The sequence below is a fragment of the Numenius arquata genome, chromosome 8 (assembly GCF_964106895.1).
Source record: "Numenius arquata chromosome 8, bNumArq3.hap1.1, whole genome shotgun sequence".
NCBI classification, from domain to species: Eukaryota; Metazoa; Chordata; class Aves; order Charadriiformes; family Scolopacidae; genus Numenius; species Numenius arquata.
In genome coordinates, this window is record NC_133583.1 from 10141503 (window position 1) to 10160733 (window position 19231).

The 19231-nt window shown below is 35.5% G+C and overlaps 1 protein-coding gene across 2 annotated transcripts in view; it reads left to right on the forward strand.

Annotated features, from left to right (window-relative positions):
* Positions 1-19231, forward strand: part of CFAP20DC (CFAP20 domain containing) — a 69838-nt gene that overhangs the window by 40179 nt on the left and 10428 nt on the right. Inside the window, exons 13-14 of one of the 2 annotated variants that reach the window (XM_074152322.1) lie at positions 4767-4913; positions 10221-10282. In XM_074152322.1, coding sequence (XP_074008423.1) covers positions 4767-4913; positions 10221-10282 — 209 coding nt within the window. Of the gene's footprint in view, positions 1-4766; positions 4971-10220; positions 10283-19231 lie in introns of both variants that reach the window. The other variant, XM_074152321.1, reaches the window with a different exon arrangement.

Below are 19231 nucleotides of genomic sequence, written 5' to 3' on the forward strand. Positions count from 1 at the left end.
ATTGAGGGCCAGCAGTAAGGCCGTGTCATAGGCTAAATTGCCAGGCTACTAAAGGAATTGTTACATTCACCTAAAATTCAGCTATATTTATTACTAGTCATTGTGATCTATTTTTCTGTAACTAATTACACCGATTACTTTCCCTAAAAGATGTTACCAGTGTTTAATGCAGTGCTCAGCTTTGTCCTGGTCCTGCAAAACATAACAAATATAGACTACTAGGTGGATTTCAGTTAAGTTTTTTGAAGTGTTAGATATATTTTACAACTTTTTTTGTGATATTTTGTTTTAAAAGGTGAAAGAAAAGAGCTATCATTTTTCCTTTGCTCAATAAATAGTTGATTACTAAATTAGACATTAGGGTTATTACCATACTGTACTTGTAGCTGTAAATGCATCGCACATGTAATTTGTTGCTAGTTTTTTGCAATGACAAAGCCTATTATAGAAATAGAATGCATAGAAAAACTCAGAAGTTACAGATTTTGTTTTATTGCAACAAAACATAACATGAAGTTATATGGCAGATTTAGCTCTCATACTTGATTTCATCAAGTAATAAAATTTTCCTATCCAGGGGCCTTTGGAGTTCTTTGACACTTTGTTTTGTACCAGGCCACGGTCAAAATTTGAAGCCAAATTTTCATGTCACTGATGGCCTTTTAAACAGTGATTGTTTACATTAGAAATTATGTTCACCTAACACTTAAGAGAATAGAGCCAAATATGGGGGGGGGTTTGAGAATATTTGCAATAATTTTAAAATTAATACAATAAACTATTTGAATGTGGCCTTTTTCTGACCGTATACATATGCGAAGATATTTTTTTTTTATGTGCTGACGCAGTTTTGCAGGAAGAAACTAGTATTTTTGGTCTCCACATGGTTCAAGAAAAGAAGTGCTGACGTATTGTTAACTACAGTGAGACAGCACTGGAGTGGTTTTGTTGGCTGTGGGCATGTAATTATTTTATTTCCATTTTGAAATATTCCATATTTGAAATTCATTGTTTTAAGAATTATATATTAAATGATGGTTTTATATGAAAGGTTATCAGTTTGAGAGTTTACAGAGTAGCCTTTTCTAACCTGCTCATACGGAGGACTGTTAAAAAAAAAAATTGCTTAACTCTTCCTGCAATCAATTTGCTAACTGCTTAATACACTTTAAGAACCTGGTTGCTTGCAGTGTTTCATTCATGTTTTAATAGGGTTCTGTATTATTAAGTTCAAATATTTTTAATTAAGAAAGAAGTACAGCCCTCTGGGTGATATTGCAAGCATGTAGATAGCTGGTAATTAAAGTTTTCCACACGTATAACTACATTCAGACAATTCTGAATAAATCATTTGAACCTAGAAGAATGCAAATGTCATTATATATGAAAAAAAATGTTTAAACAACAGGTTTTGTCAATCTAGCAGAAGTTTTAAGCACTTAATATAAATTCTTTATCATAAGCAAAGGATATGCAAAAAGACAAGATAAGCTTTTAATTACTAAATTAAATATTAATTTTAGACAAATTTACGAGTATTGCAAAATTACTTCTTACATCAAAAGTTTTTCCTAAATTACAAAGTGAACTTAAGAATTTGAAAATTGAATTTGAGATTTCTTTGAAAATTGACTAAGACAATATAAAATTTGTGAAGAGGCTTTTTTGTAGTAGTCATTTGAAGCTACAGAATAAATAGTCTAAACTATTTCTCCTTTATTGCAAGTTTATTGTACAGCATGTTTAACACAGAAAATTGCTGTGACATCTATTTTCCTTTCTGATTATGGATTTCTAGACTGAGACCATTGCAAGAGAAGAAAACAAAATGACAATTTTAAATAAGCTGAGGGGAAAAAAACAACAAATGTTTCAAATTGTTTTGTAAGAATTCCAAAAACCTATGCATCTTCCTTCATAGATGTAAAGGAAAAGACAAACAGGGTTGGGCAATGTTTCACCATTATTAAAAAGAGAATGAGAAAAATGTTCGTTCAATGCTTAGTGCTTTTATTCTGCATAGTGCTAGTTCATGCTGACATTTTAATGACTGCATGCCAATTGCTTTGTGTATGAGGTAAGAAAGATAAGCTGAAGCTTCTCTTATAATAATCAAAAAATGCAGAAGGCTTCTATATAGGAAAATTAACAGGAAATCAGTATTTTCAGTAAGATCAATAAAAAATCAGCCTTAGGTCTGGTAGAATATTAATACATCAGAGCAAAGGAGACTTTCCGGATGTAACATAGCAAGCTTCATGTGAAGTGAACAAATAACTAATAGTAACTGAGCTAGTAACTTACGTTCAGTAAGGGTTTAGAGAAAGCATCATGTATTATTTTAGGATTAAAAATGGTAGTAATAATCACAGTACTCGGGAATGAAGCTTGGATCTCAAAAGCCAGAGGTAAGAAGGGGGTGGCAGCTGTGCTAACAGCTTGTTGTCATCTTATACCTTGTACAAAATGGCAGGCTACATTTATCTGTGCCACAAAGTAGCCTCTGAGTGCTTGAGGGAAGTTCATAGAAAAAAATCTTTGCAAAGATATTTGACTTAAGAATTTGAGATACGTAGTAAAAAATCAAAAATGTTTGGAATAGGCTTTCAAATTAATTGCATTTTTCGCAAAGTTTTGCATACTTGCACATGCAACTGTTTCTGTGTGAGCACCCTTCAGTCATAAATCCTGGTTTATGTGATATAGTTACCACTCGTTGTCAGCTTTCAGACACACTTCCCATCAAAGGTGGTTTACTTCATTCTTTCAGTGCTAATATTCTTTTTGAACGGTTATTTTCTGTAGATGGCTCTAAGTGAAATCTAATATTGTCATCAGAATGAAACATCAAAAGTGTGGAGCTGCTACTCCCAAAATCTAATGTTGGGCAACAGTCTTTAATGAATGGTACTTAATTTCTTATCTAGAATTAAAATACGAAGTATTATTTTACGTACTATTGAGATAATAACTGTTGATTTCTTTATTGCAGCCATGAGGAAATAAAAATATGCCACCAGTTTTTATTCTAAAACTATTTTTGCAAATGTGTAGTAAAATATTCTAGAGCTTGAGCTGAAGTCAAGATTCTATTCATCACATGATGCCATTAGATGTATTATTAAAAAGGAAGGTTTCTCCATCTGTCCTTCATCCAAAATTCCCTTCCCCTGTGCATTGTATTGCACATCCTTATACCCAGTGGAATTCAGCACTGAGAAAGAATCCGTGAGCACATCCCCAGTTAAACTTCCGGAGGGGAAATAAGGAATGCAGTATCCTTCATTATCTGGCTTTGCTCTGATCCCAAAGACAAAAAGAGCTGGCAGGAAAGAGGACCAGATGGACAATAGTGCTTTTCTGATTCTCAGAAAATACAGTTTTATTAGGGTATGTGGAACTCCCTACAGCAGAAAAAAGTACTGTGTGTCTCTGAAAATAACCTTATTTTTCAGCAGTGACATCATATAATCTTTCTAGTAAAAGTGGGCACTTTGCATGTGAAATACTAAGCAATATACAAGAAAATCTAGAATACGTACATATGTGTGTTGTAGTAATAATTCCGGTGTGTCTTCAGGAGTCAGTGACTTTTGTACTCCCAGAAGACACACTAAAACATTACACACTGAATGTCATGGCAGGAAAAGGCAGCGGTGTTCATATCACCAGTGCTGCTGCCTTGCTCGTGGGCTTGAGGTCTTCAGTTACCCTGTACCTCCCCACAGCAAAACAGACTCTGAGATTGCCCCTTCTGCCAGGAGCATGATAAACTCCTGGTCTAAAAGCCCCATTCTCTTCGCTAGAATCAAAGCACTGTCCCACTTTGGGATACTGTTACATGGTGTCTTGCAGCCCACTGGCCATACTCCAGTGATCTAAAGCCTCTGAAGTCCTGCTCACTTCTGGGATTAACTTTTCAAGCAGAAACGCTTTGCAATTCCATTCAGAACCAAAATTAGAGGCCTCAAGTATTAGACTTGTTCCTTTGTGAAACAGCAATCTATGTGGACCCTTTAAAAAAAGGAAAGTTTTTCTTTAAGACGGAGTTCTTTAAACAAAGATGATGCCACAGCAGGTTGGGTGAACTTAAAAAATCTTATAATGAGATTTTGTGTGAGGCATGAGTACAAACTGCAAAATAGTTAATACATGTATTTAGCTCTTGGCCTGTGGATCAAGTTTGATATAACAATTAGAGTTACATTAACAATTCAACCAATTAATATAAAGAAAAATGAAAATATAGTGGTTTGTTTTAAAATGTATTCTCTAGCAAGTTACCAAAATAACTTTTAAAATTTAGTGCTGACATGTAGCTTCCCAGAGAAATTTTATGCTGTGCTTGACAAATAACTAAATGTTCTGTTGATGGTGTTTATGATACTATGATAACTGTGTGATTGGGTTTATTTCAAGATTTGCATTTAATGCTTAAGCAATTTTAGCTGCTGGTCTTTTGAACTTCTGAAAGCCTGCTTTTATCTTCTGTCTTTAATTGCAGTGGAACAGCAACTTTACCAAACACCCTGGATCCAAACTGCAGTCCACAGCAGTGTTTGTGTTGTTCTTCCATCCTGTAATTATGTTTAAATATGCTTGACTTTCATAGTTGAACAAAAATCTGTTAACTAATCTTTTCTAGTAAACATTTTGCTTTTCTTTCGTATTTTAGCTTCTTGAAGATTCCTCATGAGATTCTCCAACATATCTGTTTCATTCATGTATCCTGTCTATATTGTTGACTTCTCCATTTTATTTCACAGGAGTATGACTGGAAAAACTACCAGTCAAATAGACTGAGTTCATCTGAGCTACAGATGCTGGCTAGCATGAAGAGACAAGAAAATGAGGAATTAAGGGATACTGGGATCTCACATGGGCTGAGCGCATCACAGATTGCTAACATTGCAGTTGTCTTAAGTACAAGCAGTGATGATACAGCAACCTGGAACTCTTGTTTCCCACCAGTAAGTCTAAATCCACAGTATTTTCTTTGTATGGTTTCTGTCAATTTTGAGACTCAGTGGTCTTGAATATTAAAATTTCTTTGAGTGGCTTTGAAATTTAAGGTATCATTACCAAACATTTTTTTAGAACTTGTCAAGTAAAGCACGCAACCAAAACACATGCACTTCCAGCAGATTCTGTGGTACCACCATGGACAAAGAGCTAATCTATTATATATATTCCTTCCTAGAAGCCTGCATAATCATGTAGGCTGTACAGATTGTCACAATAGTGGCTGACAACTTGCAGGTGTGTGATATAGTACCTAAAAAATAGTTCCAAAATGAATGAAACCCAGATATACCAGTCAGCAACTGCATTACAGTGTGAGTAGTGGAAAATAATTGCTTCTTACAGTGATAAAGTCTCATTACTGAAAAGCTAACTGTTTAAAGGACTGAAGCAGGAGAACAGCAGCAAAAATCTGCAGTAGCTCTGAGCACTTAGTATGTGATCCTTCTGTATTTTACACCTTGTATCATTATTTGTCCTGTACAAAGTGGTACAAAATCAGACACAGCTGCGCTGTGCAATGGAGTACTGTTAAAAGATACAAAGGAGTATTTGTTACAGTCCACCAAAGAGTATCGAATGCATGAAATCACAGAAAAACTTTTCAGCGACTATAAAGGTACTTGCAGGAGCTACTGTAAAACTACATGACCTCGTACTCCATTTATATCTCAGCAACGTAGTTCTTATTTTATTATAGGTGAAACAATAATAAACAATGAATGTGGCTTAAGTAAAGCACACAACACAACTCTAAGAGGCAGATCCAATAACAGAAGAGTAAACAGTGCTGTATTGCCCCGATATAAACTATTGTAGAGTAAATGCTGTAAAATGTTAGATGCAAATTAGCTCCAGGGATCTACTGGGCCCAAATAGAGCCCTGTAGTAGCAATCTTCCATAGTGAATGATCAACACAGCGTTGGAACTTTGTGGTACATGAACTGGTAAATAAAGATTTCAAATTAGATATATCAAATAGTGGGTAATTGTACAAATAAGACCTTGGTTTACAGAGTAACATTTTGCAGTATATCAGAGAAACATTAGGTGGTTTTAACTTTTCGAGATACATCAACATTACACATTTAGTTGATTTCATCATATTTCCAATGCGTTTTCTCAGTACTCACTAAATAGACTCAAATGTGGTGTAAATCTGCAAGACTGGACAAATGGAACTCAAATAAAGAGAATAGCAGTCTCATTAATTTTTGAGTAGTTTAATTATAAGGAAATTGATAAGAATATTTAGACATGTCAGGTTTGGTTAATACAAATTACATGACTAAAACAAAATGAACTTTTAGAGTAAAATGTACTGCTCCAGTATTCAGTGAAGCACAATGTGCCTGCAAAGACAGTTCTTTCATCTTACTGCCTTGATCAGCTTCTGTAGCTTCAGACTAATAACATCACTCTAAAAAAGTGTTTAGATATAATAGGTTAGTAATTTAAATTGTAATTTAATATAGCTGTAGTTTTTCATAATAGTCCTTTGTGGCAATCTTTCTCTACATAAATCAAGTGTAAAAGGCAACATATTTGTCTTTGAGAGAGCAGCTTTTCAGATCTCATTCAGTTGACTGAAGCATTGGTGTGTTTTACATGTACAGCCTTGTCAGGTTTCTCCTCTGCATTTTGCACGATGGTCATTGAGGTTTTAGGATTTAATAGCAAGAACCTCATTTCCAGGAGAGGTAATTTAGAAAGCAAATGTAATCTTTCTCAGATAAGGACTAACCACTTAGTCCCTCGCTACAAAAAAAGACTGCTGAAATTCAGCTTCCACAGTCTTCTCTGCCCATATGCCTCTGCCTTTACCCAAAGGGACGCGTTGTACCAGTACAATGTCGGTTAGTCCACAGTATCTATTGATTCATTTCATATTTTCTGAAATAGCTGCCGCAGCATGTTCTTCTGCCATGCATGGTCTTGCTTTAAGACCTAAAATGAGTAAAGTCATTGCTTCTTCAGCTTCCAGTTTTTACCAAGAAGTGTTCTTTATATGTATATTTGTTCCTTATATATATTATCTAAAAAATATGTGGAGAATGAAAGCAATTGGTTTTTATGTCACTGATCTTTAGTACCACCATCATTTGAGTTGAGTCAAGAGAATTTGCAAATGATTGGTCCTTCTAAAATCAGATGTACTGCAGAAAAGTTTGTGTATATCTGTAGCCATCTTTAGCAATGCAGTGTATTAAAAAGAAATAGAAATAATCATCATATTGTAGTTTGAGAAATTAAGGACAGCTTGAAATTCTTGTCATGATTAAACTTTCATGCTTACATGTGTTTCCAGGTTGTATCTTTCTGATTATTTAAATCAGTCGTATCTATTGCTTTCTCTTGTGTTCTTCAAAGATAAGTAAGGAGTATTTTTATTCCAAATTTTCTTTCCTTTTATACATTTTTGTCCGTTGGTGGAATCTATGGCAACAGCACCACCAGAAGGCAGCTTTTTGTGTATCTGTCATTTTGAAATACTTATGATGTTTTGCAAGGCAGGGCACAATATAATCATGTTAGGTAGTGAACTTATGTATCAAAGTAATATTTTATATATAAAATACATTTTTAGTGAGTTTTTTCCATCACTTGCCATTGTTAGTCTGATTTCCAGATTCATTGAAAATTCTCTAATGAATCTCAGAAGCTCTTCTGAATGTAAGGGCACAGAGCTCAATCATATTGCTAAGTTGCAGTTAGAACAGATGTCCTTAAACAGCTATAAAACAGATATACTAAAACTGAATTTTATAACCTATGATAGTTTACCAAGAACTGAATATATGCTGTCAGGAGAAATCGTTGAAAATGTAAGTTGTTTAGCAGCTGCTGTAAACTATGACAGGCAAAAAGGAATAAAATAGTTTTGAATATTATACATTACCCAGCATAGCTATCAGTTATAAATATGAAAAACTTCTATTTTAAAATGGATTTACTTTGAAGGAGAATCGTAAACCCTTGTAAAATGTGTGTGAGGCATAGTTCCAAATCAATAATATGTGTATGTAGAACTAAATATTTTAAAAGACTTTGTTTGACTGTGTCTTACCTGAATGTTTTCTTAAACTTTAAGGTCTGTGAAATTCCATGTTAGCTTTGCAACAATATGAAAGACACGATTCTCTATCCTGCAGAATATAATGTGAAGTTTATACCCACACCTATAGAGGTTATCCAAGAAAATTTGCAAAGCTTACAAAATATTTCTGCTTAAATGCTTTGCTTTGTTCTAGAGATCCAGTAAGATCTCGCCCTGTCAGGGAATTGGCCTATTCAGCTTCTTAGATGGCTCTTCCCACACTGCAGACACTACTTCAGGTATAACACAACCATTCTGGAACAAGATCATATAGAATAAAATTCAGGGTATCCTCTTCCATACGTTCCCTGATTCTCAGTCAGAAATGCAAAGGAGAAGGAAGATTTTCCTAGATTGCTCATTGGTGTTTCTTAGAAGCTCGTAGTGGTATAATGCTCCATTAGCAGACTCCAAAATATGTTCACCTCTAAGACCTGTCTTTCAAGTAAGCAGTACTCACAGAAAAGAAAGATTACTTGTTCCCCAAGCAAATTCCGAAATGTAAATTCAGTCACATAGGCCTTGATCTGCGAAATACCTGAAAGGGTACTTCAGGTTCATACCTAATTTGTGGAAGGTCTTCTGGCCTCCTTTGTGATGATTGTGATGATCCTGCTTCGGCAGGGGAGTTTCCTGCTTCGGCAGGGAGTTGGACTAGATGATCTTTATGGTCCCTTCCAACTCTAAAAAATTCAGTGAAATTCAGTGATTCCAAAAAGAACACCACTTAACACAAAAATGGTCTGGCAGAACTGAAGTCTGACAGGCAAGAGGACTGATATTTAAACCCAGAATTATTCCAACAGAGAGCTCAGTTTGACAACCCCTGCAGGGATCTGTTCACATCAAGTCAAATTGCAAAACTGAGGCAGACTATTCTGTACTATGAAATGAGACTAAAAATTATTTAGACAGATATTCTGATTCATAGACTGAATAATTCACTTTCTGTCTCATCCTCAGTCTTCCACTAGCCATCATTTGGGAATTGCACTATCCGCCACCAGGCAGTGAGTCATATTTGGCAGTAATTAGGATGTCATTCATCCTAAACATATAGTTTATAACATCCCTCCCCACTTCCTGAAACCGTGAGAACATACTCACTTTTATATTGATTTCTGTAAAAAAAAAAGCAATTGCTTTTATAATGCTTAGTTGTTTTTTTTAGCATTTCATGTACAAAATTGTACAAGTATTAATGTATGCTTGTATTTTCACTTCATTTGCATTTGCTTCAGTGCTTTGTTTATATCAGCTTTTGATGTGTGTGACAATGGCAGGGGGGTCTCTTCTGGAAGCATTATATATATACTGAGAGAAAATGTATTTCCGAATTTTAGATTTCTTGAATTTTTACACCAGTTTACGAATATTGATCTTTCTTGCAAATAACTGTTTTTAATGCCATAAACCAAATGTAGTTTAAAACCTTGGGGCACATTCTTACAATGGGTAGGTAAGATTTGAAGACTGTGGAAAATGATCATATTTTGTATGAATATTCACGCGGTCCACCACTAGCTATTCGTGAGCAGCTTAATCCAGGTTTCAAATTAGCAGTGCCATAGAGAAACATATATGCTTCAGCAAATTTTATTTGGGGCTGCTAAGATGACTGTTAATGGTGTAATGGAGGAGAGAGGAGCCGTGCCTGACAGCACTAGGAGCTCTGGCTCAGTGTTCTTTTGTCTTAAGAATGGTTGGTTCTGCACAAATCCAGCTAAGAGTTCCTGCGCCATGATTCCCATACACGCGCAGTCCAGGCTTTTCTGTCAGACAAGACTTTGCCACCCCTCCCTCTCTGTTTGCTGACACCATCGCTACACTCTCACAGGCAGTAGAGAAATGACCATGTGGTCGACTCCTTAATTCATATGTATTTCCACCTAGACAAGAATCATCTGTTAAATTGTACTTTTGCACAGTTAGGATCTGAATATTCCTTTTAAATTTCACAGATAAGAAAAAAGACTGTGAAATTCTAATATCAGAAGCCTCAAATGTGTATTCTCATAAAGGATCTCTTACATATTTTTAAACATTCTGAAAGAATATTTGCAAAGTTATTTTCTCACTATTATTTTTTGTTTTCCATAGCCCGTCAATCAAGAGCATCACTATCAGAAAGAAATGAGCCCACTTTCTCATTCCAGCCCACGGTAAGATTCCGCTTATTGCCCAGGCAGTAAGGATTCCATTAAGAGTGTTCTGAATATTAAATGTGACATTCTTTGATTTAATCTTAAATCTCTTTTCAATTGCAATCTCCTCTCAGAGGACTTTACTATTGCTCGTTTTAGTCATTGGCTGCACTATGTCGGCGTTGTCCTGGAATGCAGAGCTGAATTCTGTATGTTTTGGATGCACCACCGTGCATTTAACGTAACTGACATAGGCCTCACTCCTACACCTGCTTTGATGCGTGATTCAGCAAATCATCTTCATCTGACATACATACACTCTCATTTATTTCTTTCTCCCTCTCTGCTTTGAAGGCTTAGAACTAGAATTATGTACATGACTGTCTGTGTCAGGGAATCCATTTGTTACGAAAGATTTTCATGTTACTTATTTAGACCGGGTTTTTTTATTATTTAGCCCAATCAGGAGAGGGTGTTACAGTCCTGTTGGATAGTTCAAAGGGATCCTGTCTACAGCATATTCTAGCTTTCAAGTTTTTACTTGATCCATTTTGGTTGGAATCAGCAACAAAATCCCTGTGACTTTTATATAAGACAAGGAGAGAGGACAGGACTAGAGGAAACGGCCTCAAGTTGTGCCAGGGGAGGTTCAGGCTGGATATTAGGAAAAATTTTTTCACTGAAAGGGTTATCAGACATTGGAATGGGCTGCCCAGGGAGGTGGTTGAGGCACCATCCCTGGAAGTGTTCAAAAGACAGGTTGACGTGGTGCTGGGAGACATGGTTTAGTGATGGTGTTGCATTTTGTTGTTTTGTGGGTGTTTATTTTTGTCAGTTAGGTTGATGGTTGGACAAGATGATCTTGAAGGTCCCTTCCAACCTAGAAGATTCTGTGATTCTGTGAGAGGGTGGCTAGCAAGAAATAATCAAATTGAGGCAATTGAAATTAATTGTTCAGTTTCAGAACTGCCTTGTACCTGTGAAACCCCCAACATTACTTTGACAATTTTTTAACAGCCTGAACATAAGGTGTACTTATTTTTAAAAGTAGTCCTGTTTCACTTTCACTTGGTGTGATTAACGTGGATTTTGCTTGTCCAAATTTTAACTGGACAATGTATGTGTGTTGGAAGGGATAGAAGGAAAGAACATTCCAGGTACTTTTTTTTCTTTTATCGACAGTGTGTAATGTTCTATGGTAGCGTACTGCCAGTCAGTTATGGGGATAATATGCATTTCTCATCACACAGATGTTTTCAGTCACTTGTCTCGCTTGCCTTCCACATTTTTATTATCTTCTTGTTAGATTTTGGGAATTGAACACTATGAAACTTGCTGTGCAAGTTCACTCAGATGCACCAGTTATTGCAACCTGCAGCCATATGTTTCCTGGTGCACTCAATACATCACTGGAGTTACAAGTATAATCCCGGATTCCCTGTTCCCTTTCACATGTAAATCAAAGTGCCCATGTTCACCTAGAAAAGCTCTCTGCCTTGGGTGCTGATTATCAAAGGAACTATCTCTGTCCTTATGAATTGTTACAATGGCTGAAGTGGACGGAGACACTTGACTACAGTCCACAGAGTAAGAGATCGGGTACCTTGTGACTGACACTTTGTTGAGGACTCTTTATTCCTCAACAGAATCAATTTCATAATTCTGAATTGCCTATATTTTAGTGCAAGCTACATTGTTTGTTATTTTTGCCCATATATTGGTTGAGTCAGTTTTTATTAAGTTATTTTTGTGCATGTGCTAAAGCAATTTGGTACTCCGTACATTTTATATACTGAAAAACAGAATAAACACCATGACCTGTAAAAAAAAAAAGCATTTCATCATATTAAGTTAATATGATCAACCATGAAAACTTGTATTCCATATAATAAAATTTAAAACAAAATAGTATAAATTATGACTTAGTTCTATTTTAATCCAGTACACACAGTAGACTTAAATTTCTCTAGAAATCATTTTCGAGAAATGCAGGCAAAGTATTGGTAAAATACCTGACTTGCAAGTGCCTCATAAATTCAGTAGCCCTTGTGAACTGCCAGAAAAGCATTATTGGGCTGTAAATACAGAAGATGACAAAATTATGAGGTCAGTTTGCATCATGATATAAAAACTGGAGAGTGATGTGACTTGAATACCATTATTCACATCATTACCTTTCATATATAATGGAAAACTCTGTAATGTTTTTCACAGAGGGTGTGTACCTAAATGAGAGGGAGATAAAATTAATGGTAATTCTATAACTTAGTTCCTAAACTGTTTTTAAAGCCAATTTTTACAAGAAATGTATGAGTAACTGGAAAATGTCTAAATCTTTGTAAGCCTACTGTAGCTATGTAAGGGAACACACAGAATATTTGAAAAATTGATATATCATATGTAGATGAGTGGGTATAAATGCCAGGGCATGAAGACAGTTATGTGATGCTCTTACTGAAGCAAGAAATAGTTTATTGTAAAGAGTGATAAAGAATTTGACAGGTCTCAAGTAACTTTAAAAAGTATAGTAGTGATATTTTCTGGGAAATGAGAAGAGAGCAATGTGGCAGCTATTGTCCAGTAAATGTACCTTTGTCTATAATAAGATAAAAGAACAAGCCAGGAAAGAAAGTACCTGTGAAGATAATGGAAATACAGTCAATAAAAAGACCCAGATCCATTGGTTCCACTGGGTAAAGGTCATAAGTCTGCCAAGAACATTGCTGCTGCAATACAAATCACCTCCATGTCGTGCTGCTTTGCAAGGCATAGAACCAGTTAATGAGACAGGCTGACTGCAGAGGCTGCAGAGCCAGGTGACCAAGGTGATGTGAGGTCTTTCAGGCCTTAGCTTTGCACTTCGCAGTGACTGATGGGCTGTATGGTCGCAGCTGAACTGCAGAATTGCTCTCTTCTCTCCAGATAGGAAGCTCTAACTGTCTATGCTACTTCTTCCTCCAGTGCAGGGACTGGAAGTCACTATGTACCCTGCATCTACTTAGTAAGAATTTGTCCTCCAAAATATTTGTCTGTCATAGAAGGTTTGGAAGTTTCACTAAAGGAAATGCTGAAAGAAAGTAAATATTCTAGAAGAAATTTCAGCCATACTGAACTTCAAAATGTAGAGCTTCTCTCTGAAAAAGGTCACTTTAGCCTAATTTTATGAAGATTTTCTGAACTTCTACAGATGCTCTCCAGAAAAATAAAAACTGATTTTTCTATCTTTGAGAGATAATTTTTTATAAGCATTTTTTTCTTTATAATAAATGCTTTTATAAGCATTTTATCTTTGTAAGCATTGCCTCACCAGATCCTCCGCTGGTATCCTACTCAACTTTTCCTAAGCTAACAAAATTTGTTCCTCTGAAGTTCAAACAGCTGTTCCCCAGAAACTGCACTAAGCAGGACACAAATATTTCCAGCATTTCATTCATTTCATTGGGTATCCTTTCACAAGAAGCGTATTTTACTGAAATAATTTCATACAAAATGGACTCAGCCAAATTTTCAGTTAGTTTTACCCAGACATTTGACTCTACGTGTTAAAAAAAAAAAAAAGTATTCCCATATTGAATTGTGGGCACAGAGATTTGATGATAGTAAATGTCTGTCTGATTTGGACTATTGCCAAGAATATAAGATCAGCACATAAAACACAGGCATCATTTTATGAGAAAGTCTATTGATCAGTGGTCTCAAACCAAGGAATGAGTGATCAAGCTGTGTTTCATTCACAAATGAAACTAATTGTTAAAGTGAAGTTTAATTTGTTGTCCCTGTTGGTGGCTATTTGGTTTCATATGTTAACAGCTCTAAAATCAACAGCCTCCCACACTACTCCATGTACGTTGGGCTGACAGTTTTCCAAGGGTGGTTGGAACCTGCAGAAGTTAATTAATATATCAATGAAAATTAAAATTACCTGTGCCTCTGCTGTGGGCTCGGTCAGGGTTACCTGTACAGAATTACCAGGAGTAAATAGAGCTGTACTCCCTTTTTAGTTCCACCTCTACCTCCTCTGCACTGCTGGAAGCTCACGCTTGAATGGCTGGTATGTTATAATTCCTCTGAAATGGTGGGATTCAGGACCACCCTCAAGACAGTCCAGTTGCTAACTTGTAAAATAAGCTGATTTATCTACTCTGCACATGCAAATCAGTTGGTGCTTCAGTGGGATTTTTTGTTTAACTTGGATTCCATCAGCAGGTTTGTTGTGAATAAAAAAGAAACTTCTTAAGACTAAGAAACTTACAAGGTCCCTAAAATTTTAAGGAAAACCAATGACATTATGAAGTGTTTACTAAAATTGCTAAATGGAAATATGATGCAATTCAGGCCAGAATAGATTTATGTTTTATCTATAAAAAGTGTCACCACTGTACTGTGGTTTAAATCCTTTGTAACTTTGCCACTTGTGGATGTGATATAAAGATCCTTGTATCTATAATTGGCTGATAAGGGCCTGCAGTCTTTGACAAATGTATTACTAGTCATTGACCTCACTTTACATGGGCTTGGTACAGGCTGACTAAAGCAAACTATCTTGTCATTGTAACCTAGATGTCACATTGGACTGATCAGGATGTCATCGTTCTTCTCTCCTCTACAGTCCTAAAAAAAAACCAACACCCCCCCATTCCCACACCCCAGAATTAACATTTTCCTCCCTTTTTTGGTAAAGGTATCTCTCCAATTATGATAAATGTTACAGATTTGAGATGTATCATCCCAGAAGATGGCTTGCAGGTTAACATGTTTGAGGAGGACAGTAACTATAACCTTTTCAGAAGAAGTTGCAGGTTTTACCTTCAGATTAAAAAAAGCAGAACCCATATTGTTAATTACTACTTTATCAAACAATGTGATTTTCTTATTTTTGTAATGATATGCATGTATAGTACTTCAGACAATCACTAAATCGATAAACATGTTTCTTTAACTAAATGCATTTTGACTTCTTTTCATACTTGATTATTGGTAAAATTCTGGTAAGTTAGTTAAATATAACGAACACCACTTTCTCTACAGAACTCTGACCACTCTATTGATTTTAGAAAATTAATTACTTAATTCACTTTCTTGAAAAATTTCTGCCACGGAAGTCTTGTTTTAGAATGTGTTGTTGCCATAAATGTTGTCATTATCACGGCACCTGAAATTTGCGTAATATATGTATGATTCCAGCACAAAAACACATCCACTGCAAACTCTCAAGTACTAAAAGTATGTTCAGTTTTGAGACTACCATTCCAGTACTCTCATCCATCCCAGATGAAAACTAAACATTCCAATACCTGATGCATGTGTTATTATACCACTGAGAGATTCAGTAAGATTAAATTCACCTACAAAATGGTGCAGTAAAAGAAGGACTGTAGTTATAACATTTATTTGCACCACACCAGAACTTCTCCAACATGCCTGCTGTGAAATTCAGGCACAAAAGGTCTTTGTCTCACGTATTTCCAATCAAAGGCTTAAATAGCAGAATAACTTAAAGTTAAGAAGCAATTTTAAAGATTCAGTTTTGCAAACAAAGAAGCATATTTATTTTTATGATTCATTACTAGATCAGTCATACAACTCCATTACTTCTGCAGAAGAGACAGTATTACATTATGAAGTATTATAAAATTACACAACAGTTGTCAAAATAAGTGAACAAGAACAATGTATCACAAAATGTACTTTGGTTTTTCATTGTAGTTGTTGAGTTACTTTACTCATCCACAAAATAGAGTAATTTGCAATAGGTGTCCCAGTCGTTAATCTGAATTAGCGAAGTTCTGCTGCATTTGTCAGGTTATAATATGCGTGAAAGAGAACATGACAAAAGAAGCAAATGACACAGGAAACATCTAATTGGAAAGGTTAAAAATTTTAATCATGATGGTAAAAAGCTTAGCTGCAGAAAGGTTGTTGAGAAGCAATTGGCTGGCTTGTAAAAGCTTGTTAAAATAATCCAAAAATGTCTTTCCCTTGTATGGGAATCAGAACATGAAAAGCCAGCATATACACTAAAGGTTTGAATATAAAACATGCTGTTGCATCTATATTAATATAAGGTAGTTTATCTCTGGTTTTGTAGCTTCAAGACTTACTGAGAATATTTTTTATTGGTTCCATCCTTTTTCTGAATATTTCTGCACCATTCAAGCAGAGTTGTCTGACTGTGCTTGTATGTAGAGATGGAGGATAGGCAGTAGAAGATTTCTTAGAATGAAAGGAATAGACAGGTGTTATCTGGTATCAGGTCAGGGGTTCGCTGTTCACAGAGTATCACAATCTCTCCTCCAGTACTCAGCTCAAATCTTGCTGTGGCCCTTTGCCAGTGTGTCTTCTTCCAGGGGATCTCCAGTGTTTAGGGATGACAAGACACTTTGGTCCAGCCACAAGCCAGCATCTCGTCTGAGTCCAACTTCTGACAACTCTTAGAGCCTTGGGATTAGGGTAGTTCACAGGGCAGGGAAGCTTCCAAACAGGTTTGTACCAGTTGTATTGTTCCCTTTTCTGGAGAGAAAAAGCTTACTACCACTCACCAGACCCCCTGTCTATGGAAATACATATTTATTCCTCCATCCTCCTTCTGAACTTGAAGTTTAAATAAATACAGACAAATCAGGCTCCTTGACTGCCATCCCATATTCATACAACATTTTCTTGCAGAGCAAAACTCTTTGGGTTTCCAAGGGCACAAGTGCCCACACCTCCCTTCCCTGCTATTCCAGTATTATTGGTGCAAGATTGGTGGTTTTGATTCCTTTAGGTTATTTGACATTTGCTGTTGACAAATCTTGATGTTTTTGAAGAATTGAACTGAGGTATCGTACTTCTCATTTTGTGATGATGATGAAATTTCCAGCTTCATGCTGCACCGTTCGTTGCATTAATATACTAAAAGGTCAGAGTTTTCTTGCATAGTTTGTTGGGTTTTTTACTTTTCTGAAAAAGAAAGGCAATTTTCACAGACTAGGAATATTCAACAGCATCACCTTTAACAATTTTAACTTTCAGCTAATACCAGTCAGTGTGATTATACTGTACGCAGTTGTAATAGACCTTACACTATCTAAATGTCTAGTTTAATAAGAAGAATTCACATTTCCTTTGGTATCCTGGAATCTAGTCTAGAACCCATAAACCAGTTCATTTACAGATTTGAGACTTTGAGGAGCAGATTCAAGTCTTCCATGCACAGTTGCACTGGTACTTTTATGATTTTTTTTTAGTTACTAATTCATTGCAAATTAAATATTTCAGGTTTTTTTAGGAAGTCCCTCTGCCTCTGTTAGAAGAAAGGTACTTGGCAGGCAGGACTTGCTGAAGTGGTTTGGAGGAAGGAAAAAGGCATTCTGTAAATATGCTCATGATTTTCTAAATCTTAGTGCTAGCAAAAAAAAGAAAGTTCCAGTAAGGCATACAGTAAATGAATATATTATGTATTAGGGATGGAATGGGTCTGTCACTTTGACGGATTGTGAGGCAAAGAACAGATTAACAGATTACTCATAGTCAGAATGCAGCTCACAGTGAAAAATGTGCAGGAAATGATAAGTGTTGGTTTGTGCTGATTTAATGATATTTTGAAACTACAATAACACTCCAGGAGAATAATACTATGTAGCTCATGGCATGCATTTTTTTAATCATCAACGTATTGCTAGATTGCCCTTAAATACTTGGGATATTTCTTTTTAGAATACAGCTTTCAATTCATGTGAAGTCATATGGACATGTATATTTATGTTATTTTTCAAGATTTTTATTAAAATGTGCATTTGAAAATCCTTGATTTGTATGTATAAGTATACTCTATATTCTTTTGGTAGTATGTCTTATTCTTCTTCTGTATATTCACTCAGTTTTCCATTATAAAGATACTGGTTTTCTCACCTGGAGCTGAGTAGCACTGAACAGTTACTGATGTATAAATTAATATTTTATGTTTCTTGGTTTATGCCATACTTCTGTAAGAACTTTAAGAATGTTAGAAAAATTTAAATCGTTTGAAGCATTTTAGATACAATAATGGACAATTTAAGTCTAAGATGACTTCACAATTATTACAGACATATACAGTGATAGGACCTGAAGTTTGATTTCAACATTTTTTCAAATATGATTGCATTTTGTACGTAGAACAAACATCTTATTGTTAATAGCCTTCATAAGTTCTTGCATCACTACTGAAACTATTATTGAAGGGTTTATTTCTGTGGAAATACTTCTATTAAAAAAACCCTCCCATTATGCATACATCATTAATATACTGCAAAGCAGAACCCAAATAGATGTGTGTGGGTAATCTGATTTAAGTTAATGAAGTTACACATATACATGAAATTCAGCAGATACATAAATAATTGAAAATTAGATCTGCTAATCTAGAGGAGCCTTGCAGGTAATGCATACTCCAAAAAAGATGAAGCAGAGATTAGTTGTGGGGTGTTACAAAGCTAGGTGACTTTTTATTGATTTATCTAGGAACTGAGTTAGTCTCTACAATCTTTCTTAAATAGATATAATTAAAGATCCAAACAAGTGAGAAAAATAGGTCTTCATCTTGGCTGAATTGAATATTTAGGTTATACTGAACCATACTTTTGATCTGAGCTGGCACTTTGCATTCAGTGGATCACGGTAAGGTATTATTTATTCACTTTGAGCATTTGCAGCAGAATTTGCTTCATGTGGTATTGGATATTGCTAATACAACAGAAGTGTGTGCTGAGATTTTAGCTGATAGTTGCATAAGGTGTCAAGAATTGGTCCCTTTTTCCTTAAAATATTTTATTCTCTTGATTCATACATTGGCATTCTCTGGCCCTTCACAGAGTTAGTCAAATTATCCATTGTAAAAAATAATTCAGCAAATGTGCCCCTCTTATTATCACTCAGGCAAGAGCCAGTTCTCCTCTTGTATTCATAAAGATTTACTAAGTAGTTTATGCAGTTAAATATCATCTT